At 42.8% G+C, this 25,075-nt stretch overlaps 1 protein-coding gene across 1 annotated transcript; it reads left to right on the top strand.

Moving 5' to 3' along the window:
* The first annotated feature begins 2,212 nt into the window (after positions 1 to 2,212).
* On the top strand, positions 2,213 to 24,349 carry HDDC2 (HD domain containing 2). The gene is made up of 6 exons (XM_084624117.1): positions 2,213 to 2,585; positions 10,951 to 11,072; positions 15,567 to 15,669; positions 17,595 to 17,663; positions 21,622 to 21,760; positions 23,370 to 24,349. The coding sequence occupies exons 1-6, from the start codon at positions 2,514 to 2,516 to the stop codon at positions 23,465 to 23,467; spliced, it is 603 nt and encodes a 200-aa protein (XP_084480243.1). The 5' UTR covers positions 2,213 to 2,513; the 3' UTR covers positions 23,468 to 24,349.
* The last annotated feature ends 726 nt before the right edge of the window (positions 24,350 to 25,075 follow it).

Genomic DNA, 25,075 nt, shown 5'->3' with positions numbered 1-25,075 from the left:
ACAAGCTTCTAGATTTTGAATCTCTGACCAGATGCAAGAACATGTATTCCCACAAGGGTTCTGCTATTCCCCTCTAGTCCCACTACAGCAGAGGTGGGCAAACTATGGCCTGCGGGCCATGTCCGGCCTGCGGGACCCTCCTGCACAGCCCCTGAGCTCCTGGACGGGGAGGCTAGTCCCTGGCCCCTCCCCTGCTGTTTCCCCCCTCCCCCGCAGCCTCAGCGTGCCACTGTTGCAGAACCACGGCCTGACCCAGTGCTCTGGGCGGCGCGGCTGTAGCACCATCAGCCACCGGTGCTCCAGGCAGCGCAGTAAGGGAGTGGGGGCCGGGGGGGAGGGGTGGATAGAGGGCAGGGGAGTTCAAGGGTGTGGTCAGTGGTCGGGGTTCTGGATAGGGGTCAGGGCGGTCAGAGGGTGGGGAACAGGGGGGTTGGATGGGGCAGGGGTTCCGGGGGGCAGTCAGGAATGAGAGGGGCAGGTTGGATGCGGCGGCAGGGGGCAGTCAGGAGTGGGGGGTCCGGAGGCAGTCAGGGGACAGGGAGAAGGGGTGATTGGAAGAGGCAGAGGTCCCAGGGGGAAGTCAGGAATGAGAGGAGGGGTTGGATGGGGTGGGGGGGGCAGTCAGGGGTTGGGGGTTCAGGGTTGGTCAGGGGACGGGGTGGTGGATGGGACAGGAGTCCCGGGGGGGCTGTCAGGGGGTGAGAAGCAAGGGGGTCGGATAGGAGGCAGGGGCCAGGCCACCCCTGGCTGTTTGGGGACACACAGCCTCCCCTAACCGGCCCTCCATACAATTTTGGAAACCTGATGTGGCCTGCAGGCCAAAAAGTTTGCCCACCCCTGCACTACAGGGTTTGATATAAATCTTCCCTACTTAAACACAAGGATGACCTTACTGATAACGTTACCTTTCATTGTATGTGAAGAACACTAACCACCACCAAGAATACCACCAATATGCTAATTTCAATATTAAATAACCAGTCCCAAATCTAAAGTTACCCCCTTTCTATTGTCCCAGTTGTCTTCTGCCAATTTAGATGTTCCCAGGCTCCCAGCAGGCCTACTTATCATGTAGTCCAGAGTCAATTAATTGTATAGCCACTCCTAAAGTATCCAACACTGGACTATAGTTTGAGGATTACACCCCACACTTAATGCTGACATATACTAGACTGTCATGAGCTTCTCCCCAGTCTTGGTGCCAACACTACAATGTAGGGCAACCATACATGAGAAGAGTCCAGTTTTTCCCCATATCCTGTTTGAGCCAAAACTCTTGACATGCATAGAATCCTAAATATTTTAATGCCTGGGCATCCTGACTGGCTTAAAGAAACAATGCAGTAATTACCCTCACTGGCACAAAGATGAATTAAGCCCTACCTCTGCATTTCTGTCTATTAATGCCTGGTGGGGTTGATTAAATTAAAACAATGTATGTAATTAATTTTCTCAGCCCTTTTTTGTCTACTCTGCTTCTTCATGTTGTAGCTTTTTTTTAAGAGCAAACACACACTAAGTAATTAGTAGCTAGTTAGTTGCAATTAACTCACTAATTAACCATGAGCAAGAGAGAGGGTGCTGAAACTTCCAAGGCAAAACTGTACAGTATTTCCAAAGCAGCATTCTCCACAGGCCTCACACCACAGCCAAAGTAAGAAGTATGTCCCCAGTTCTCCATCCTTGGACATTCTGCAGTGAGAGATGAGGATCTGCTCTGACTATGGCTTCTAGCCGATTGACCATTTTCTCTTCAGTCATCTGGCCTGACTCTTATTACCCAGGTTTCTAGGGATTGTATTCTGGAGACAGGTTTCAGAGTAGCAGCCGTGTTAGTCTGTATCCACAAAAAGAAAAGGAGTACTTGTGGCACCTTAGAGACTAACCAATTTATTTGAGCATAAGATTTCGTGAGCTACAGCCCACTTCATGGGATGCATTCAGTGGATTCCACTGAATGCATCCGATGAAGTGAGCTGTAGCTCAGGAAATCTTACATTCTGGAGACAGTTCACTTTGGTTTAGTTTAGTCCATTCGCCACTGCTCCGAGCTGCATGATAACGCTCCGTTATTACACCCTGGCAGCTTTTCTGCAACGTTCTGCTTTGGTCAGGGCTACAACCTCCCCCCCTTGCTGTTCGCTTTCCCGGCAGATCGGGCAAAACGTGCTCAGCCACTTCTCAGGGCCGGGAGAGCGAGCCCGGAGGCTCACCGGCCCGCCCCATCCCTGCACGAGCGCTTGGCGCGTCTCGGCCATTGCTGGGCTCCCCTCCTCGGTACTCAAGGCAGCAAGGTCCCGCCGCAGGAGGCGGCTGGGCCAAGCGCCCTTCAGCGGGAGCGCGGAGAAGGCGCCGGCGGGTGCTTCAGCTCGCCCGGAACAAAGCGGCAGGGGCGGGGCTCGGTCCCCGCTGTGCAGCGCGGGGAGGCGGGTCCCGGCAGCAGCAGCAGCCCCCGGGAGGCGGCCTCCGCGAGCCCCGCTGCTTCTTTCTCGGCCCGCTCCGCCGGCAGCCCCATGGCCGCGGCCCCGCTGGGCGGCGCCGCCGGGAGCCTGCTGCAGTTCCTGAGGCTGGTGGGGCAGCTCAAGGTGATGGGGCTGAGGGCGACGGGAGGCCGTGAAGAGCCAAGGACAGGCCCTGGCCACGGGGCGGGAAGCCCAAGGGCCGGGGAGGGGCCGGTCGGGGGCGAGGTTTAGCTCAGCCAGCCGCCCACCCACCCGGGCGCGGGATGAAAACCAAACCCAGCCCGCCAGGTACTGGCTGCGTGACTCGCTGCCGCGCCAGGTGCCCGCTGGAGTCAGTGTGCGCGGTGCGGGCTGTCACCCCCTTGTAGCAAAGCCGGGGCCGGGGGCCGGAGCTGCCCGCCAGGGGGGCGCGGAACTGACTGGGCCAAAAGCCCCAGAAGCGAGTGGGGGGCAGAGCTGAGGCTAGAAATCGGGAGCTCTGGGTTCCCAGCCTTGTGCTCAGTTTACCAAACCCTGGTGCCTGCTTTCCTTGTCAGTTAATAGACCCCCTGCTGCAGGATCACACTTGAGTCCACATCGCTTCCTCCATCGACTCCCATTTTAAATGTCAGTAGGTGGGTCTTCTCTAGAGCCCTGGAGCTAAATGTCAGTGCAAGTCTCTGGATAAAAAACTTAACTCAGCCTAAAAAGAAAAGGAGGACTTGTGGCACCTTAGAGACTAACAAATTTATTTGAGCAGAAGCTTTCCTGAGTTACAGCTCACTTCATTGGATGCATTCAGTGGAAAATACAGTGGGGGGATTTATATACACAGAGAACATGAAACAATGGCTGTTACCATACACACTGCAATGAGAGTGATCAGGTAAGGTGAGCTATTACCAGCAAGGGGGGGGAAGGGGGAGACAGAGGGGCATTGCTGGCACATGATGGCATATATCACATTGGTAGATGTGCAGGTGAACGAGCCTCTGATAGTGTGGCTGATGTGATTAGGCCCTATGATGGTGTCCCCTGAATAGATATGTGGGCACAGTTGGCAACAGGCTTTGTTGCAAGGATAGGTTCCTGGGTTAGTGGTTCTGTTGTGTGGTGTGTGGTTGCCGGTGATTATTTGCTTCAGGTTGGGGGCTGTCTGTAAGCAAGGACTGGCCTGTCTCCCAAGATCTGTGAGAGTGATGGGTCGTCCTTCAGGATAGGTTGTAGATCCTTGATGATGCATTGGAGAGGTTTTAGTTGGGGTCTGAAGGTGATGGCTAGTGGCGTTTTGTTAGCAAATGCTCACAAGCAACCACACACGAGAACCACTAACCCAGGAACATATCTATGCAGGGGACACCATTATAGGGCCTAATCACATCAGCCACAATATCAGAGGCTCGTTCACCTGCACATCTACCAATGTGATATATGCCATCATGTGCCAGCAATGCCCCTCTGCCATGTACATTGGTCAAACTGGACAGTCTCTACATAAAAGAATAAATGGACACAAATCAGACGTCAAGAATTATAACATTCAAAAACCAGTTGGAGAACACTTTAATCTCTCTGGTCACTCAATTACAGACCTATTAGTGGCAATACTTAGACAAAAAAACTTCAGAAACAGACTCCAACGAGAGACTGCTGAATTGGAATTAATTTGCAAACTGGATACAATTAACTTAGGCTTGAATAGAGACTGGGAGTGGATGGGTCATTACACAAAGTAAAACTATTTCCCCATGTTTATCCCCCCCTTCCACTCCCCACTTTTCCTCAGACGTTCTTGTCAACTGCTGGAAATGGCCCACCTTGATTATCACTACAAAAGGTACCCCCCGTACCCCCCCCACTGGTAATAGCTCACCTTACCTGATCACTCTCGTTACAGTGTGTATGGTAACACCCATTGTTTCATGTTCTCTGTATATATAAATCTCCCCACTGTATTTTCCATTGAATGCATCCGATGAAGTGAGCTGTAGCTCATGAAAGCTTATGCTCAAATAAATTTGTTAGTCTCTAAGGTGCAACAAGTCCTCCTTTTCTTTTTGTGAATACAGACTAAGATGCTGCTACTCTGAAACTTAACTCAGTCTGTGATCTGTTAGAGAAAATTCTGCTAGAGAACCCCACTGCTGCTGTATCTTATTTTGTATGTTAGTTTGTTAGCTTCCAGCGAAGGCTGAGTGCAGCAGCTCACCTTCTGTTCCTGCAGGAGTTTACCTGCTTGAGCCTGCCTGAAGCATATGCTGCTCCTGTGTTTCCTTGACTCATTTGTGTTGCCTGTACCACTGGTCTTGTGATACCTCAGGGGGTTATAGGACTACAGCCTTGATTCAAGTCCCTATAGATGGCTACACACACACGTTTCTCTGGACTTGGCTTTAACTACCATGGTTGTGTTAAGATATGAGAACAATTGAAAAATTCTTTAGTCCCTGTTTTAATGTTTTTAGCCAAAGCCAAAGATTTTTGCTCCCAGTGGAGAACAAAGTGGTCCTGGCAGAAACCGTTTGAAGTAGAAACACTGCCAGTGGTGCAGGTTGGCAGACAGCTGAGGGATGGAAGGCTGATCCAAAAAATGTCATTGACTGAGCCTGGGGCTTACCTCAGAAGCTCTTGCATCTAATTCTAGTTCCTCTGAGCAAGTACTTTAACTGTCCCTAGTATCAATTTCCACCTCTGTAAAATGGGGATAATACAAATTACACCTACATTGCAGAGATAAAGATCAATTACAGTAGTTAATGTGTGACCAATGCTTTGAAGAAGTATAGTGCTATTTAAATGCTGAATATTATTTATTTATACTGAATGCGTGTGGGCAATCAAGCTGAAATGGTCTCTGAAAGCTGAAAAGGACAGATTTTCTGGTGGTGTGTGCTATGACTGTAGTATATTGCAATAGACTCTTGTCACAGGATCAATCATCTGTACTTTCAAACTAACTCTGGCTTTGTAACATTTATTTTTTCACTAACCTTGAATCATAGAATCATAGAATATCAGGGTTGGAAGGGACCTCAGGAGGTTGTTAGGGGGCTTATTCCTTCACCCACTTACTTCCCTGGTCCTTCTCGCATGAATAGAGAGCAACAATACCCGAAGTCCAAAGGTGCAAACAATTCGATGTTTATTGGGGTGAACTTCCAGCAAGCATGATTCCAGTTTCCTTCCTTAGTATCCTCCTTCCCAGCTCTGACACCACAGAGCCTTACACCTGTGTCCCTGTTCCCATTCCTACCCTTAGCCAAACATGATTCCAACTTCCTTACTCCCATTCCCTGTTCCCATTTCCCCCTTTAGCAAAACATGATTCCAATTTTCTTACCCCCATTCCCTGTTCCCATCTCACACACCCACACGCCCACCCCCACCCACACCCCCACCCAGTCACTTCCTCATTGACTACAGATTATATAGTAAAACTTGAGTTCTGCTTAGCTATACCTTAACCAATCATTCTCCTGAAATTTAACTAACCAATCCTAACATATTGTAACATGATTATGTAACCAATTATATCCCACCACCTCAATTAGTTTACACCCAGCAAAATTAATTATACAGCAGACAGGAACAATCACAGAACCAGACAGAGATTATACAGACAAACAACAGCAAAGTGGGAACTATAATGACAAAACAATACAGAAGTGAGGATTTCACATCCCAGCTATTGATAAGTGAGTTCTTGCCAGACAGGATGCTATCAAACTAAGTTTCCTTTTACATTTTCTAGGCACTTCCCTTTCTCTGGAGGTGATAGGAATACAATCCTGTCCTGATAGTGCCTAACAGCCCAATAGCACCTTATTTCAATGTGACTAGTTTGGAATGTGAGGATGTGACCGGTCGCTTCCCAGCTTATGGCTGCCTCTGCTGCTTAGCCAAAGGCCTGAGCCTAAGCACAGGGCCACAAACTGTCACAGTAAGAGAAGGCCCTTACACTGGCAGACAGTGGTTTTGATTCTTTCTTTTATACCTCTATCACTAGCCAAGTGATAAGAATACACCTAAATTCTTAGAGTATAGGCCTTTACAGACAGGCCTGAATATCTATATCCTAACACTCCACCCCTTTTTTTTCCTTTTCTTTTGGGATCCTCCTGCCCAGGTATCCCTGGAAAAGCATAGGACATATGGCGACACATTTCCTGATAGGGCCAGGCATCAAGGTGGAAGGTGTCGATATTCCATTTGTCCCACTGCCCCTTGTGTAGTATTGTGCCCTGCACCTTCTCTCATACGGGCATACCACACCTATTCCAATTAGTGTTCCAGACTTCCCATTAGAGTGGGCCTGAGAAGGTTGGGTCCGGGTTGTCTAGTACACTGCAGGGTTTGGAGGGCTTATTACTTATAGGTTATCTTCCTATGCAACATAACACAAGTACAGTTAACAATACAAAATCCACAGCAACACCGAGTCCTGACCACTGCAGTATGGTCCAACATCCGAGACACCCCCAAAATACTGCCTCTCCTCCTTCGACGGGGTCACGATCTTGTGTCCAGTTGCTGGCACTTGCAACAAGCTGCTCCTTCAAGTTTTGTATGCTTTTGTCTATATCACAAGTCCATTGAATGTTCACAGAGAAATGGGATATTGTCCAAACCAGCTTGACCACTTGGTATGGAATCAGGCAGTAAGCCCTGGCTTATTCACAGCAATAAGATTCACAGATCCATTTGTGCACCAAAGTCCATATAGCAGCATGTAGATGTGTGTAGTTTGGTTATGGGCTGGTGTAATTGTGCCCCCAGTAATATGTACATTCCCAGCAAAACCCCTTATACACAGTACACCCAATTGTCCACCCCTTGCATAGGCCATTGATCCTGCTCCTCTATAGTCATAGGAGAGGGGCACATCCAAACATCTTCTATTGATTTACACTATTTTACACACACCTCCATTAATTCCCAGTGAGCTCCTCCCCTTTCCATTATTTCCATAGGGCTTGTGGGGGCCACCTTAGTTGCCATTCCATTTCCAGGTACCACGGTAGCTATTACACAGGTGCTGGCCTCCTAGTTGAGCATTTTGCATTCCCATACACATCTTCCCCCCAAAGGCCAGCCTTTGGAAGCCATCCCCCACCCACATCATGAGGTTTTCTGTTCATTAAAACACAACAATGCTAGCAACAAGACAAACACCACAGACAAACAACACAAAACATAGATCCATGGTATTCTGGGTTATTTTTCCGCTGGCGCCAGCTTGCTTATAGAGTGTCTGAAAAACAAAAGAAACAATTTCCTTCCCCATGGTAGGGACAGATTATTGCTTAATAATAATACCACTTTCTTTTACAAATGTCCTTGCTACTTGCAGGAAAAACAGAAGAATTACCTCCAGCCTGTCCTTATTTTGTTCTATAGTCAGGCTAGTGAATTACCCCACTCACTGGTCATTTATGAAATTCATGAGATGGTGTACCTCAGTTTCCCTTCTTGTACAACAGACCAAGTTTGCAGTAGTTTCTCTGCTGTACCAAGCTTTAAGTTTATTCTCAGGTAATAGCTGAGACACAGCTTCAGATTTTAGCACTGTACACACACACACACACACCCCTTAAGGTTAACCTGTCCCCCTTATTTTCAGGCTTGACTTGTGGTTTTTTTTTTTTTCACCTCCCTTTCCTGAAGGGCCATAATCTGAGTCTTCTAGTAGCTTGTTTGCTGACCAGATGTATTCAGTTATTTGCAGCTCCTTTGTGCCCATCAGCTAGGTAATTTGCATTTACACACAGAGGCTTACTAGCTTGCTTTTGGATCCAAAGCTGTTAGCAGCTCAGACACTGTCTTAAAAGGGAAGCATTTTACTTCCACCAGAGTTCTGATTACTTTCCACTTTCATCTCCTGCTCCAAAACACAGCGATCTGAAAAAGAAAGCACAACCTATTGTGGCTCCTTTTGGAGCCCTATTAGGATTTTAATGAAGTACCATGTTTTATTTGCATTTCTTTTACTCCTTTTCCAATATACACTGCACATGTCCTGGGAAAATGCAAATTCCTTCCATATAGTTTAACCTCCATAACATCATATTAGCCAAATTAATTTTACACAAGGTATAACTGCCTCCCCCATGCCTACAGAGTTTTCATGCAGAACCCACCAAAGCAACAATCTGATCCCCCAGAGCAATCCCAAGGCTCAGTGTTCCCATCATTCCTCCCCTTTTCCTTTTCTTTTACCTGTGCACACATACACACAAAATTCTGTTTTGCCTAACATCCCTTGCACTGTAATTACTCTTTTTACATAACTGTACCCCGATTACACTTCCATCTTGTACAACTATACACAACCAGGGGCAGCCAAGTTAAGTTCCAAAAGAAACCTCTTCCATCCTTTAGTGATTTTGATTACATTACCCAATAGTCAAATAATTTTGCTCGGATTCTCTCTCTGCCTGCTGCCTGCAGCAGTCCCTTATAGACCATTTCTGTGGGAAAAGGGCCCATTTTCCCTCAGAATAGCTATAAAGGCTCCTGTGGACAGAAGCATAGTGGTGATAGTAGCCACTCTACCTGACCCCCTTGGATAATTTAATTACCAAGCTTCCATCCAATGTGACTGCACAGAGTTGCACATACAGTTACATGTATATAACTGGGTTTTATCATTAAACAAAAACTTCCTTCTTGACATCTCACATAAGTATCCAAAGTACCCTCCATTAAAACTTCAGAAAAACAAAAGAGTGTGGAAAGGCAGGTTGCACTTTGAAACTTTTATTTTTTTTTTTTCCTCCACTCCCCCAGGACCAAGTCTCAGATCCAGTCTCTAAAGGTGGTCTGTTAACTCTGCTTTTGACCTTAAACCCTTTTGTGCCAAATCATCTTTCACTATCCCTAACTAATTTACAACCCTTCAGCAGCCCTTGCTGAAGCAGCACCAAACTTGAAAGATTACTGGCAGCTTCCCATAATGCTGCCCTTACTTCAAACCTCTCAAGCAGACTGAAGTGCCTCTTTTCCCTGGGAGACATTCAGTCCCCATGGGCAGGGACCTTCTTCCCCTACCCATATACCAAGGAGGGTGGGCTCCTCAGCCACCCCCCATACCTCTGGGTCCCCTAACACTTCCTCCATTTCCTTTTTAATCTTATCCCAGGTTGACCCCTGTACCTGGTATGGGCCCTGGTCCTCCCTTATCCATTTATCCAAAAAATCCTTTACCCTGGCTTGCCAGAACCCGCAACTACCATCACGAGAGTTCGCGATACCCCCTCCAAGCAGCTGCGCGGACTGTTGGGGAGGGGGACTTACAGGCTGCCACTCACCTATCCAATGCGATGCATCCGAGTCACCGGCACCAAGATGTTAGGGGGCTTATTCCTTCACCCACTTACTTCCCTGGTCCTTCTCGCATGAATAGAGAGCAACAATACCCGAAGTCCAAAGGTGCAAACAATTCGATGTTTATTGGGGTGAACTTCCAGCAAGCATGATTCCAGTTTCCTTCCTTAGTATCCTCCTTCCCAGCTCTGACACCACAGAGCCTTACACCTGTGTCCCTGTTCCCATTCCTACCCTTAGCCAAACATGATTCCAATTTTCTTACCCCCATTCCCTGTTCCCATCTCACATGCCCACCCCCACCCACACCCCCACCCAGTCACTTCCTCATTGACTACAGATTATATAGTAAAACTTGAGTTCTGCTTAGCTATACCTTAACCAATCATTCTCCTGAAATTTAACTAACCAATCCTAACATATTGTAACATGATTATGTAACCAATTATATCCCACCACCTCAATTAGTTTACACCCAGCAAAATTAATTATACAGCAGACAGGAACAATCACAGAACCAGACAGAGATTATACAGACAAACAACAGCAAAGTGGGAACTATAATGACAAAACAATACAGAAGTGAGGATTTCACATCCCAGCTATTGATAAGTGAGTTCTTGCCAGACAGGATGCTATCAAACTAAGTTTCCTTTTACATTTTCTAGGCACTTCCCTTTCTCTGGAGGTGATAGGAATACAATCCTGTCCTGATAGTGCCTAACAGCCCAATAGCACCTTATTTCAATGTGACTAGTTTGGAATGTGAGGATGTGACCGGTCGCTTCCCAGCTTATGGCTGCCTCTGCTGCTTAGCCAAAGGCCTGAGCCTAAGCACAGGGCCACAAACTGTCACAGTAAGAGAAGGCCCTTACACTGGCAGACAGTGGTTTTGATTCTTTCTTTTATACCTCTATCACTAGCCAAGTGATAAGAATACACCTAAATTCTTAGAGTATAGGCCTTTACAGACAGGCCTGAATATCTATATCCTAACAGAGGTCATCTAGTCCAACCCCCTGCTCAAAAGCAGGACCAATCCCCAATTAAATTGAGGCTTCATTTATGCATGAGAAGGAAATGGTTACCCTTAATGGAACAAATTTCCATTGGTATCTCTTAAGCTAAATTCTTCAGAACATTTATTCAAATGTTTTATATTATTGTTAAAACTTTCTCCAAGCAGAGAGTACCACGAACAGGCTGGGTGTACAGGAATGTAGAGAAACCAGAGAGTGTATCGGATCATATGTACAGGATGGCAGTCATGGCTTTGGTAACTGAAGATAAACAACTTAATAAAGACAGGTAAGAATACTGATGGTGATGATCAGGCCTGTCTCGAGATTTGGGAACTGAGAACTAAATATTCATCACACCCTGGCAAGGAGTTTTAGAATATGGAGGGGGAATCAAAATTGATATTTTTTTCCATTCTTTCACAAGTTGCTATGTGCCTTCTGGAGTTGAGGACTGAGGAATTGTTTTATTAGCTAAAAGTGGAGGCTTGGACAGGCTGCTAAAACAGAATAGCTTCCAGCTTGATTTCTCTCAAGAGATGTACATAAGAAGGCTGAAGAATCCCGTTCAAAGAGGAGTTTGAAGTGCATGGTGAAGCAAAATCCATATTTTATGTAGCTTTTGATAGAGATTCTATTAACACTTGAGAGAAATAAAAAAAATGTAATTAATTTAGCGTATAAAGGAAAACATAATTAGCATTGTATCACCTGTCAAGAATGGTACAGTATCATATTTGCTTTGTCACCTTCCTGAAGTGATGATAATAGACTTCTATAACTTGGAACTCATCTTTTCTAATGAAGCTTCAGGAAGTATAAACCACTTTAAATCATGTTACTGACACTGACTCCTGCACTGTCCACTACAATGGTCCATTGGCCTAGCAGAGAACATGCATGGCTACTTTCATAACTCAGAAACACAGGGCCTGATTGTCTACTGCCTTATTTGTTGTGAAGTTATTGACATCAGTGAGAAGTGAGATTGAAAAGGTTCTAAAACAATAGCATCATAATAGTAGCATTTTAGACTTGCTTTGCACAGGTGTCAATAACTTTGAGGTGCAAGGCACTGTAGAATCAGGCCCAGAGAGTTGAATGACATGGCAGAAGTTCCATAGCCAGTTTGTGGCAGAGGTGGAACAGATTCTTGATTTTCTCTTACGGGCTGGGGGAGAGCTGACAGATGCAGAAGAACACACCGTGTGGACAGAGGCATCCCTTAGGAGACACTCTGTTAACGGGGACACTCCACATCCTAGTGAAGAGGAGAGGATAGTAGTTGACAAAATACAGATAGGAACTGAAGAGAAACAAAGGGAAAAGTCCCATTCAATTACATCACATGGAGGCAGACAACTAAATATTGACAAATTTTATAAGTGCTTGTATACAAATTCTAGAAGTCTAAATAGTAAGATGGGTGAACCTGAGCGCCTGCTATTAAATGAGGATATGGATATAATAGGCATCACAGAAACTTGCTGGAATAGGATGTGGTAATACCAGGGTAGAAAATATATAGGAATGGCAGAGTAGGTCATGCTGGTGGGAGAGTGGCACTGTATGTGAAAGAAAGCATAGAGTCAAATATAGTTTAAAAAAAAAAAAACGGTAAATCAAACTGTACCATAGAATCTCTATGGATAGACATTCCATGCTTGAATAATTAGAGTATAGCAGTGGGAATATACTACAGTAGAACTTCAGAGTTATGAACTGACCAGTCAACCACACACCTCATTGGGAACCAGAAATATGCAATCAGGCAGCAGCAGAGAACAGAACCCCCCCACCCCCACCCCAGATACAGTACAGTACTGTGTTAAACATAAACTACAAAAAAAAGGGGGGGGGAGGGAAGCAGCATTTTTCCTCTGAAGTAAAGCTTCAAAGTTGTATTAAGTCAGTGTTCAGTTGTAAACTTTTGAAAGAACAACCACGTTTTGTTCAGAGTTATGAACAACCTCCATTCCTGAGGTGTTCGTAACTATAGGTTCTGCTGTACTGACCACCTGACCAGGGTAGTAATAGTGATTGTGAAATGCTCAGGGAGATTAGAGAGGCTACAAAAACAGAAAATGCGACAATAATGGGGGATTTCAACTATCCCCATATTGATTGGGAACATGTCGTCACCTCAGGGTGGGATGCACAGGTGAAATTTCTAGACACAAATAATGACTGCTTCTTGGAGCAGCTAGTGCTAGAATCCAAAAGGTGAGAGGCAATTCTTGATTTAGTTCTAGGTGGAGCATAGGATCTGGTCCAAGATGTGCAGTAATAGTGACCATAATGTAATTAAATTTAACAACTCTAGGGTGGGGAGGTGGGAAGGGGAGATGTACCAAAGAAACCCACCACAGTAGCATTTAACTTCTAAAAGGGGAACTACACAAAAATGAGGAAGCTACTTAAATGGTAATTTAAAGGAACAGTCACAAGAGTGAAATGCCTGCAAGCTGCATAGAAACTTTTAAAAAATTCTATAATAGAGGCTCAAACTAAATGTATTTTCCCGCCTCTCTTCTCCTGCCCCTCCCAGGCCCCAAAAAAGCAAGAGGCCAAAAAAACCCCAAAACCATGGCGAAACAACAAGAGTAAAAGAGGTGGTGAGACCAAAAGACACCTTTTAAGAACTGGAAGTCAAATCCTACTGAGGAAAATAAAAAGGAGCATAAACTCTGGCAAGTCAAGTGTAAAAGTATAATTAGGTGGGCCAAAACAAATATGAAGAGCAACTAGCTAAGGATACAAAAACTATTAGCAACATTTTTTTGACTGGCAGACTTCCTGCTTTTGATGCACTTAATCAGTGGGGCCACTGGATGATTGAGGGTACTAAAGGAGCACTCAGGGAAGACAAGGCCATTGGGGAGAAGCTAAATGAATTCTTTGCATTCGTCTTCACTGCAGAGGATGTGAGGGAGATTGCCATTCCTGAGCCATTCTTTTTAGGTGGTAAGTCTGAGGACTGTCCCAGATTGAGGTGTCAGTAGAAGAGGTTTTGGAACAAATTCATAAATTAAACTGTAATAAGTCACCAGGTCCAGATGATATTCACCCAAGAGTTCTGAAGAAAGCCCAATATGAAATTGCAGAATCACTAACTGTGGTATGTAACCCATCACTTAAATCAGCCTCTGTACCACATGACTGGAGGATACCTAAAATACATACTGATTATTAAAAAAGGTTCCAGAGGTGATCCTGGCTGGTAATTACAAGCTGGTAAGCCTAATTTCAGTACCAGGCAAAAGAAATGACTAAGGGGGAGAGGGGAGTGATAGTGGTCTATAAAACCATGAATAGTGTGGAGAAAGTGAATAAAGAAGGTTTATTTACTCCTTCACATAACGCAAGAACCAGGGGGGGTCATCCAATGAAATTAATACGCAGCAGATTTAAAACAAACATAAAAAAGTACTTCTTTGCACAACTCACACTCAGCCTGTGGAACTTATTGCCAGGGAATGTTTTGAATGCCAAAAGTATAACTAGGTTCAACAAAGAATTAGATAAGTTCCTGGAGGATAGGTCCATCAATGGCTTTTAGCCAAGATCATCAGGGATGCAACTCAATGCTCTGGGTCTCCCTAAACCTCTGACTCCCAGAAGCTGGGACTGGATGCACTTGATAATTGCCCTGTTCTATTAGCATGATCATCACAGTAGTATCTCAGTGCATTAAGCAACGTTACTAACATCGGTCACGTTTTTCTTCTCATTCTTTCCCTGGGGGGAAGACCGTGCTGTGGAGTGTTTTGTTTTGGAGTTTTTTAAAAATAAAATATACATTTTTCCCCCTCCTCTTCCTCCACCCCTTGCCACTATAGGTATATGCTAGAGAAGGCAAAGTGGGGAAAAAATGTGCCTTGCATGTAGACTGGAAGGTGGTGAGGTTTGTGATCATTCTTAGATTCTGGGGGAGTTCATTCCACAGTCTTTGGTTGGACCCTGAGAAGCTCTGTCTCCTGCAGGAACAAGCTTCACCCTTATTTCATTGTGCCAGAGGAATGAATGAACTTGAAGCCAACTGAAAAATCAGACTAGTAATACTTACCCACCATTGTAAAGTGCTTTGAGATCTACAGGATAGGGTCAGAGCACAAAGCATCATTGACAGCCAGATTTTTTTGGATGAGGTTGCTACGGCACAGAGAGGTTCACTGACTTGGCTGGAAGCCTGTGAGCCCTAGTGCGTTCCCTAGATCTGTGTTCTAGTCTTGCAACTTGCACTTACCTTGCTGATTGCTTTTAATGCTTTTTACTGCACTCTGTTAAAGAAAGCTGGGCTGTGCCACGACCATGAGTTGCTAACTTAGCTACATAATATGTGTGTATTTTATCAGGTGGCATTTTGAATTTGTCAGGGCTCCATATATCTTTATACTTAGTAAATGCAAACATTGTTATCATCTGAGTAGTGTATAATGTCCTTAGCTTTTATGTGGTAGGAGTTGGTAAATGATCTGCTAGGTAACTACACTGTTGTCACTTAGTATCTTTTGCTTTCTTCCTCCCTCCTCCCCCCCAAAAAAAACAAAAACAAAAAAAACCCAAGGCTTTTTGGTTTTGGATATCTATCCAAATATCTTTTCATACATAACAGTAACTAGCAACTGGGATTCAAATATACTATGGGATAGAAAATTATTTCACTAATACCGATCTATTAAATACAAGGGAGAAGGGAGAGTTTATCAATACTGCTTATTAATAAACAAAGTGTAACTATAAAGTTTATTGGCTGATCATGCAGTGTTTCTCTCCTTATCAGATGTGTACGACTAGCTCTGGTTCATGATATGGCTGAATGCATTGTTGGAGATATAGCACCTGCAGATAACATCTCCAAAGAGGAGAAACATCAGCGAGAGGAGGTTGGTACTCTGTAGAACTTTGTAAAGGCTTTGCATTTTATTTGTAGAGGTGAACAACTAGTTATTAGGGAGACCCTCAAAACAACAAAATACAGAACATGTATTTGTGCATGTATGCCAAGGAGTAGCACTACAAACGCCTGCTAATTTGACTTGTCTAAGTAACACCACAAAGTGCAAGATAATAAAAAGGAAGTTTTTTGAAAGAACCCAAACATTAGGCACCTGCCAAATGAATTGAGTGGATTTTCAGTAGTCTGAGATGTTAGTGAAGTTGCTCGTGTATGTCCATGCTTATTTTCTGGGGAGCAGAGGTACAGATCAGAAGAGAGAGGGACAGATAGTTAATACTTGACACATGGCACTAGACCAGTGGTTTTCAAACTTTTTGTATTGGTGACCCCTTTCACATAGCAAGCCTCTGAGTGTGACTGCCCCTTATAAATTAAGAATGAGGTGGGGGTAATTTAATGTAATGGGGGATCGGGGCTGTCAGCCCCTCAGAGCTGACAGCTCATGACCCCCATGTAACTGCCTTGTGATCCCCTGAGGGTCACAACCCCCAGTTTGAGAACCCTTGCACTAGACACTTCCAAAGTATCATACACACTTTACCTGATTATTCTTATTGTACCCCTCTGTGGCAGGTAATCAGTGAGCCTGACAAACAAATGCAACTGTCTGAGTACATAATCTTTGACTTTAATAATGGCCACAAACATATCCATTAATCACAGTTTTGTCAGTTCTGGCTCTCTGTGTTATTTAAAGCTAAAAGAAAAGTTTTCCTACAATTACAGCTAGAGGGCACCACCTTACTTGATAATCTTTTCCAATGGACAAATAAGTTGTTTAAAGAGTCTAAAAGAAAAACAGTCTTACAGTGAATTCTCTGCCACTCTTATGCTTAGATTTTTAAAAAAAATTCTAGCAATATGTTCCTGGTGAAAAGAAGATTGGACTTAAAAGATTAAACGGCTGTTCAGAGTTCTTTAAATGCTATCTTTATTCACTGTAACATTGACTGTTCTGTTCTACTGTGTACCTGTTTGGAGTGTGCTTTTTAAAAAAAAAAAAAAAAATGGTTTCCCTAATGCCTGCTGGGAATGTTTCTCCACTAAGGGCCAGACTTCTTAATGGCATTTAGGTGCTTAAAGAGGCAGGTAGGTGCCTAATGGAAGTTTCAAAAAGGCCTAGGAAGCTGTCTGCATCTTTAGAACACCAAATACCGATAAAAATCTGGCCCTAGGTGCCTGTTGCTCATCCTGGTCCCATTAAAGCAAATAGGAGTCTTGTCATTGATTTCTTTGGGAGCAGGATTGAGCCCTAAATAGTTATACTTCTGAAGTGCTATCTTTGTATAAAATAACACCTTGAGTGGCAAGTTTCAACGTAACTGTATATTGGCATAAAACTTGGTCTTTCTTTTATGGTTGTTTGTTTTCAATTAGGACCTAAGTATTACTGGGGAAACAGAGTAGGACTCGAATGAAATTGATTAGTTGGAACAACATGCAAAGAGGATTCCGCTGTTCATACCAATAATTTGGTATTGCATCAAAACAGTGTTAAACTGTATCTGGTAACTGGGGTCAGTGCTCTAGCATCTGAGTTTGTTCATTTTGCTCAGAGGTCATTTCTAGATTACTGGAGTCAGTTATTGGATGGTGCTTTAGATTATTTTCTGCTGCTTGGGGCTAGTCCTCTACAATTTATTGAGCAGGTCTGGTGTGCAGAAATTATTTTGTACCCATTGCTTTTATTGTTCCATCAGCGGAGTTAGTACTGTACGTGTGCAGCTGTGGAGCGAGAGATGATTCAGTGTTTATGCAAAGGTGGTGGTGGACAAATTGTTTTCTGGAAAACAAAGGGAAAGATATTATATTCAGATAATGGCCAAATGAAAGCAGGAGTCTGTCTTTCAGGCAGCTATGAAACATTTGACACAGCTGCTATCAGAAGATCTGAGAAAAGAAATCTATGAACTTTGGGAAGTAAGTATACATCACTTGATGCATTTATTCCACATTATTGCTTGCAACAGGACCAACAGATTGTCTTATATTCATGGTATTTGGTGCCTACTGAAGTTCATAATCTTTATTCTAAAACCTTTAGAGCAAGATGGGTTTGGAATTTTTCTTTGGGGGTATGTTTATATGGCAGCAACTTTCTGAACTCTTTTTCATAAAGAAAACAAAATAATTCAGTATAATGACCCAAATTGTGCTCTTATACCTGTGTAGCCCCACTGCATTTGAGGGATTGATTTACATAACTGAGGGTGGGATTTGTCCCAGTATGTATATTTACCTGGTCAGACAGTGCTGTTCCATAAGCAACATAATCTTGAAAAGGACTATGGTTTTATCTTTGACAGTGTCTTAAATGAGAATTTCAACTAAATGAAAATATGAATTGGGAAGTAATACAGTGAAATAATAGGTGATATTTGAATTAAATTAAAATTATGGATTAAATTGAAAAATGATCATGTTGACCTGAAAATATCTTATCTTTATGCTAGAGTAGTTGTTCCCAGACTTGTTCCGCCGCTTGTGGAGGGAAAGCCCCTGGCAGGCCGGGCCCGTTTGTTTACCTGCGGTGTCCGCAGCTTCGGCCAATCGCAGCACCCAGTGGCTGCAGTTTGCTACTGCAGGCCAATGGGAGCCGCTGGAAGCAGCAGCCAGTACGTCCCTCGGCCTGCCAGGGGCTTTCCCTGCACAAGCGGCGGAACAAGTTTGGGAACCACTGTACTAGAGAATCTGTTATACATACAGAGGTGATCTGCTAGGATATTGTGATCTTGCAAAGAGACCTCTTGCTATTTGGCTAAGATCTTGTATTATCTGCAAGTCAGGAAACATTAGGCTGCTTTCTCCAAAAATTTGTGTTTTAAAAAAAAAAATAATAATAATGATATATTTCCGCCAACATATGTTTCCGTTATATAGTAACTTTCCCTCACCAATTTTCTGCTTTTGTGTATTTTATTGTAAGCAGGTAGCTGTGAAGCCTTGACCTCTGTAACCTGAGGCTGCATTTAATACTGACATTCTTACCTGTTCCACTTGGATTGTATTTAAATAGGTTTCCAGATATTTGAAGACAAATTCTGCCCGCAGTTATATCTCCATTGACTTTAATTGAGTTGTGTTGGTTTAAGTGACAGCAGAACTGGATTTTTAAAGTTACATTCCAAAGTTAAAATAGTGAATCTGGGAAAACTGTAGTTAGTATTCATAAAATTAGCCCTTTCCTTTAGCCTTTTTCACTGGAAAGCTCCTCTAGCAGAGAGGCAGGAAGCCATTACAGAAAGAGTTAAACTATACCATGGGATTTCTCGCATCTTTTTTTTTGCCTTGGGCTCCTGTCCCGACTTGTACAGGAGCTGATTCCCCATCCCCACCTAACCTAACTACAGCACACATTAGCTTTTTACCTTTCTCATTAAATATCATTTCTCATATGCACACTTTTTAGTTCATATTGTTAGTTGTATTATTTATTTTTGTTTCTACCTTCAGGGTAACTTAATCAGCATGAGGTTTCTTGCATAGGAGTGTCAGTGTATCACACTGAAAATATACACAAACCCTAGCCTTCACTGCTGTTAAGCAGCTAGTTCTATTTAAAAAAAAAATAAAAAATCTCTGAAATATTCAATCAAAAATCTACTCTCAATTACACAAAGGCAATACCATGGACTTCAATGTTCCCTATGGAAAGTGAGAACGAATTAGCACAGGTTTGAGCTGGGGGTAGGGTGGACAGGGTCTGTGGAAGATCCTCCCACAGCTCTGACAGTACGGTTGGTACCTGACTTGTGACATCCTCATTAGTTTGGTCCTTGAACCGACCGTCGCTTGTTTCCATTTGTGCCAACCGGGTGGATGGTTTTGAAGCGTGAAGAAAGGGGTACCAGAAAGAGACCACCAAAGCTGTTTTCACTTTGTAACCTAATTTAAGATGTGAACGTAACTCACTGGAGGCAAATGAGGACATTAGCACACTGAGTTACTTCCCTCTTTACCGACCATGATAAAGTTATCATTTATGACGTTGCCAAACAAAAATGTGAACTTTACTGACAAACAGAATGGATAAAATGCAGAATATGAAAATAATAGGATTAAACAGATTCACGAAAATAAGAGGCAGTGTTGAACAGCATTTTAAATTAAAATGTAAATTGAAGAAAAGCCCTAGACTTCAAAAAATCTTTTGAAAAAAATGTTAAAATGAAGACTTCAAATCAACTAATAATTAAAGCTTAATTGAAATTTCAAAATGTAATTTGAATTCAAATTGATTCTTACACTAGTATTTCACTGCCGTCAAAATCCAGATCCCCGAATTTGGAACCTACAGCAAAGAACATAATAAATGTGCAGATTTTTAGCAATATGTCACACATCCAGGTAAGCATGACAAGTTCATTATCTGAACACAACTGTGCTGGAATTACAAATTAGGATCTTGCCATTAGGCATGACAGCTCTACTATTATCTTGTTAGAGGCAGGAAATGATGTATATTAATCAGTGTTCATGCTTCCCAAATCATGGGAACTAGAAGTTCTATTTTAAGGGCTGAGAGTTCCAACAGTAGCCCACTTTCCTCTTTGTTTGTTTCAAGGCTCTGCCAAAATAGGCACCTATTCTCTGGTCAGTAGGTGAAATTCTGCTTTCACTTGTGCACAGCTCTCATCAAAATCAGTGGGAGTTGTTGCACGCAATTGAGAGGGGGCGGAAATAGCAAGTAAATCAAAGGACTTAAAAGGAAAAAAATAGGAAGAGAGAGAATAAGCTAAAATGATCAAGAAGGAATGACAGGTTTAAAAAATACCTTTTGAGAACAGTGACAAATACAAGGAGCTGGATAACAAAATGGAGGACCTAGAACCACTGGTGCAGGAAGTGGACCCAGATATTACAGGGATAACAGAAACCTGATGAAATAGTAGTAATGACTGGAGTACAGTTATTGAAGAGTATTTGCTGTCCAGGAAAGACAGAAGTAAAGGTGGTGGAGTGTAATGATGAGGTAGACTGTAAAAAAATTAGAAGTGATGGAATAGATAAAAGGGTCTGTTTGGGTCAAAATCACTGGGGAAGAAGGCTGCCAAAGGCTCCCCTAGGATAGTGCTTTGGATATGTTACAGACCCTCAAGATGTGATTTGGATATGGATAGAGATCTCTAATGTTTTAATTAAATAAATACTACTGGAAGTTTTATAATTATAGGAGACTTTATTTCCCAGCAATAGATTGGAGGGCAAGTGCTACTAATAATGGTAGGGCCCATATTGTCCTGCATGTGATAACTGACAGATTTTTTCACCAGATAATCACTGAACCAACAAGAGGTGATGTCATTTTAGATTCAACCTCGTAGAGAACTAGTTGTGGGGGATAATATTGGTCTAAGTGATCCTGAGCTAATTCAATTTAAACTAAATGGAAGGATAAACAAAAATAGGTCTGCAACTAGGGTCCCTGATTTCAAAAGGGCAAACTTCAAAAAATTAAGGGAACTAGTTAGGGAAGTGGACTGGACTAAAGAAGTCGAGGATCTGAAAGTGGAGGAGGCATGGAATTACTTTCTCAACGTTCCAGAAGCTCTCTGAAACCTGCATCCCAAGGATTTTTAATGAATCTGTAAATTTTGGGGTTTCTTTATATGAGCTCAGATTCAGCAAAGCATTTCAGCATGTGAATAATAATATCCCTACTTAGTAAAGCACATAAACAAGTGTAAAGTCTCATGGAACTTAAGCATGTGCTGAAATGTTTTGCTGAATCAGAGCCTTAAAAAGACATGAGGTCTACTGTACTCTTGAATATCTGTGATACAGATGAAGAAATGCTAAGTCTAAGAAAGGCTTTTAGTTCTGGCACTGTGTGTTCCAGCATAGCAAATCAAATCTCTCTAATTGCACATCTGTTCAGGAATATGAACACCAGTCTACAGCAGAAGCCAGATTTGTAAAAGAGCTGGATCAGTGTGAGATGATACTCCAAGCATCTGAGTATGAAGAGTTGGAAAAAATGCCTGGAAGACTGCAGGACTTTTATGATTCAACTTCAGGTATGAAATCTGATTTTTGTAAACAAGAGAGAGGAGTGTCTGAATACCAGTGGGGCCTGATTCTTGGATTTAAAGTGGCAGATAGGTGTCTGAGTCTCCTTTACATTGCTGTCAGTGTAAAGAGGCCTGAAAGTGGGGATAAACTACATTGACACATTTAAAGGCTCTTTACATTGTAAGAGCGTGTGAAATAGTCTTAATATAAATGAGAATCGAGCCTAGTGAACAGGTTGCTTCAGATGTGCTTGTATTGTGTTTGGTTCCCTTCTATAGTATTTACTATTGTTCATTTTACTTAATCTCTGCAAGATAAGGGAAAATAGATAATTTTATATACAGAGTTTAACAGTAATGAAGGGTTGTGTTCAAAAAGAGAGAGAACTCAACTTGTCTTGAAAAATAAGAACACAAGAATAAAAGAAACGGCACTATATAGTGTCAGTGGAAAGACTCCCATTGGATCAGTATATAGAAGGGGAACATCAGAATGAAATATTTGAAAGTGTAAGTGGTAACTATATCCCTAGCTGTGATCTTACTAGTGTTCCTACTTCCAAACTCAATATTGTGAAACTGGAGATGCTACCCCTCACCGCCTATTTCAGTGAACCTGCAGTTTGATCTGGTGTTTCTCTTTCCAGAAATGAAATAGATTCTTATAATCAAATATTCTGCCCAATCATCAGACAAATTTTAATTTAAGCTTTTGCTGCCAAGCCTTTACCCAAAGATTTAATTTTTTCTCCTGCCAGGGAAGCTTCAGAAAGTCTGTATGCAATGAGTTTTCTTGGCAACTGGCCTGCATAACATACCATGAAACATGCCTGTTTTACACTTTTACATGTCATTATAGCTCCAGTTCAGAAAAGAAATCATGTACTTATGCCATCACGATTCATAGGTTCTCGGGCAAGAAGGGTAATATTACCCCTGGTAATTGTTCCAGTGATTGATTACCCTCGGTGTTCGTAAATTATGCTTTATTTCTAGTCTGACTTGATCTAGTTTAAACTTCTAACCATTGCATCTTGTTATACCATTTGCTCCCTATATCGGTACTTACAGATGACCAAGTGACCCCTTAACCTTCTCTTTGTTAAACTAAACAGATTGAGCCTCTCACTGTAAGGCATGTTTTCCAATCCGTTAATTGTTGTTGCGGTTTTTCTCTCAACTCTCTCCAGTTTATCTTCTTGAACCGTGAGCACCAGAACTGGACACGCTTGTCCAGTAGCACGAGTTCCAAATCCAAAGGATAAGATGGAACGAATGCCCATTGACTGCAGGGAGATGTAAACATGAGCCTTAAGTTTAAATACGATCTGAATCAGGGTCCATAGCATGAATTTTTCATATTCAGACTCTTCCTCCCTCCAAATAGTGTATGGAACAGGACATACTCTGGGGAAATACTTGGATGAACTGTTGAACAGTTGCTCTTCTATAGTTATTGCTGAAACATCATAGATAGTGTTCACAATTAAAGGGAGAACATATGTACTAATGGTTTCTTTTGTGATATAATAGTTTGTGCCTGGAGAAACAGTATAATCTGTTACGTAAAGGGAAAAGCATGATAATGAATTGTTTCTCTTCTTTCGTTTTACAGGAAAATTTAATCACCCAGAAGTAGTCCAACTTGTGTCGTCCATTAATATGGAAAGAAATGCAAAAATAGCTGCTACAACAAGTGAGCCACCCTCTTGAGGCATTTTAAAACTTCTGTAACTAAAATTTATTTTACTCCTTCTAGTGTTTTGCTGCTACAGCATCACTAAGTTTTTTACAGTTTTTTTTCTTTCCATTAATTGCTTGGAATCTATGGAAAAATCTAGATAAGCAAAATAGGATAAATTTTACATTTGATATCATAGCCCTATTTATACATCCTGTATCTTTTTTTATCTTTATGTTTGGCATCCTGTATCTTTTTTTTAATTTGATGCAACCTGTTTAGTCAATTGCTTGATTCAGTTTTGGTTCATCATGAAATACAGTAGAACACCAGAGTTATGGACTGACTGGTCAACCAGACACCACTTGAGACCAAAAAAAAAAGGCAAATATGGTACTGTGCCCATATTGCATCTTAAAGGTAGGCACATCTGGGCTGCCTGTCCCCACCCCTATGTGTGGGGCACCTACTCCCAGGTAGGAGTTGAGATGTGCAGGCAAAGCTGTGAGCCCCTGCTGCCAGCCCAAGGCAGCTGGAGCAGAAGCAACATTGGGGTCTATGCTGCTTTCACCAGCATCCTTTCCTCCCCACCCCCAGTCGGGAGGGGGACAAGCTGGCCTGGACAAGACGCTGCCTCTGGAACCTGGCCTGGAGTGTGAACTGCTGGAGCCAGAGCTATGAACACCCTTTATTCCCAAGGTGTCCGTAACTTGGAGGTTCTACTGTATCCTCAAGAGATCAAATAACCAGTGTTAGTCCGGTTTATGGAAAAAGGTTCCACATGATACCAGTCTCCAAGAAGCCATCTTATGTGGCATTGTTACATTTACCTTACACGTGTGCTCCCAAAGTTACACTCCAAATGCTATCTTTTTATACATTATTTACAAGTAAAAAGGTCATCTAAAACTAGATTTAACCAAGCTGCTTTCTACCTTGTTTTTCCAGTACCATGGTGTACCCCTTAGCTCTGGCCACATGCATTCCAGATACCAAAGGGCATGATGGCACCACCTGGGTTTGTACTAGCATAGAGCAATCATATGTCTTGTCCTATTCCCTTGGGATATTCCAGTACTGGTCTGTGAGAATAACTCCCTACTTGTTCCTATGGTAAAATGATCATATGTCCTGACCCTGACAACTTTTCTACCTACTTAAGCCAAAGTTTACTCTATCCTAAAATACTTCAGCATTAGAGAAGAGGATTATAGTATGTAGCTAATGTAAGGGTATAGGCCAATTTAGGCTATATAACTGTTTGGTGCTATTGTACAAAACATTCTTAATAACCACTACTTGTTATCTTAGAAACAAAGTCATAATTTCCTTGTTTAGCATGGTACGGCTGCAATACAGTCACTTTGTTATATATTCAGTGGTACCCATTCTGCTGAGAGTAAGTTAAGAAAAAGTTAACAGCCACAAAACACGTAAGGTTGACTGGTGCCCCTGCACAGTCTACTGAAAGGGTTGTGAATTTTGACTGGATGTATTCCTTGAGCCTTCTGGCCAGTGCTGGGGATGGTATAGGTGTACATATAATAGGTTGGTCCATGCACGCTTCTATCTTTGGTGTGCACTTAGTGAGGCCAGCATAATCAGAACCACTATATGGGGGGATAAGGCCCCATATGACT

Source organism: Lepidochelys olivacea, assembly GCF_965140295.1.
Source record: "Lepidochelys olivacea isolate rLepOli2 genome assembly, chromosome: 3".
Lineage (NCBI taxonomy): Eukaryota > Metazoa > Chordata > Testudines > Cheloniidae > Lepidochelys > Lepidochelys olivacea.
This window is presented reverse-complemented; position numbering and strand designations above follow the sequence as displayed.

What these genes read in the sequence shown, in the direction of transcription:
- HDDC2 (XM_084624117.1), top strand. Translation starts at nt 2,514, where the DNA reads ATGGCCGCGGCCCCGCTGGGCGGCGCCGCCGGGAGCCTGCTGCAGTTC. An exon ending in GGCTGGTGGGGCAGCTCAAG is followed by an intron (nt 2,586 to 10,950) that starts GTGATGGGGCTG and finishes TTCTCCAAGCAG; the next exon opens with AGAGTACCACGAACAGGCTG. An exon ending in AAACAACTTAATAAAGACAG is followed by an intron (nt 11,073 to 15,566) that starts GTAAGAATACTG and finishes TCTCCTTATCAG; the next exon opens with ATGTGTACGACTAGCTCTGG.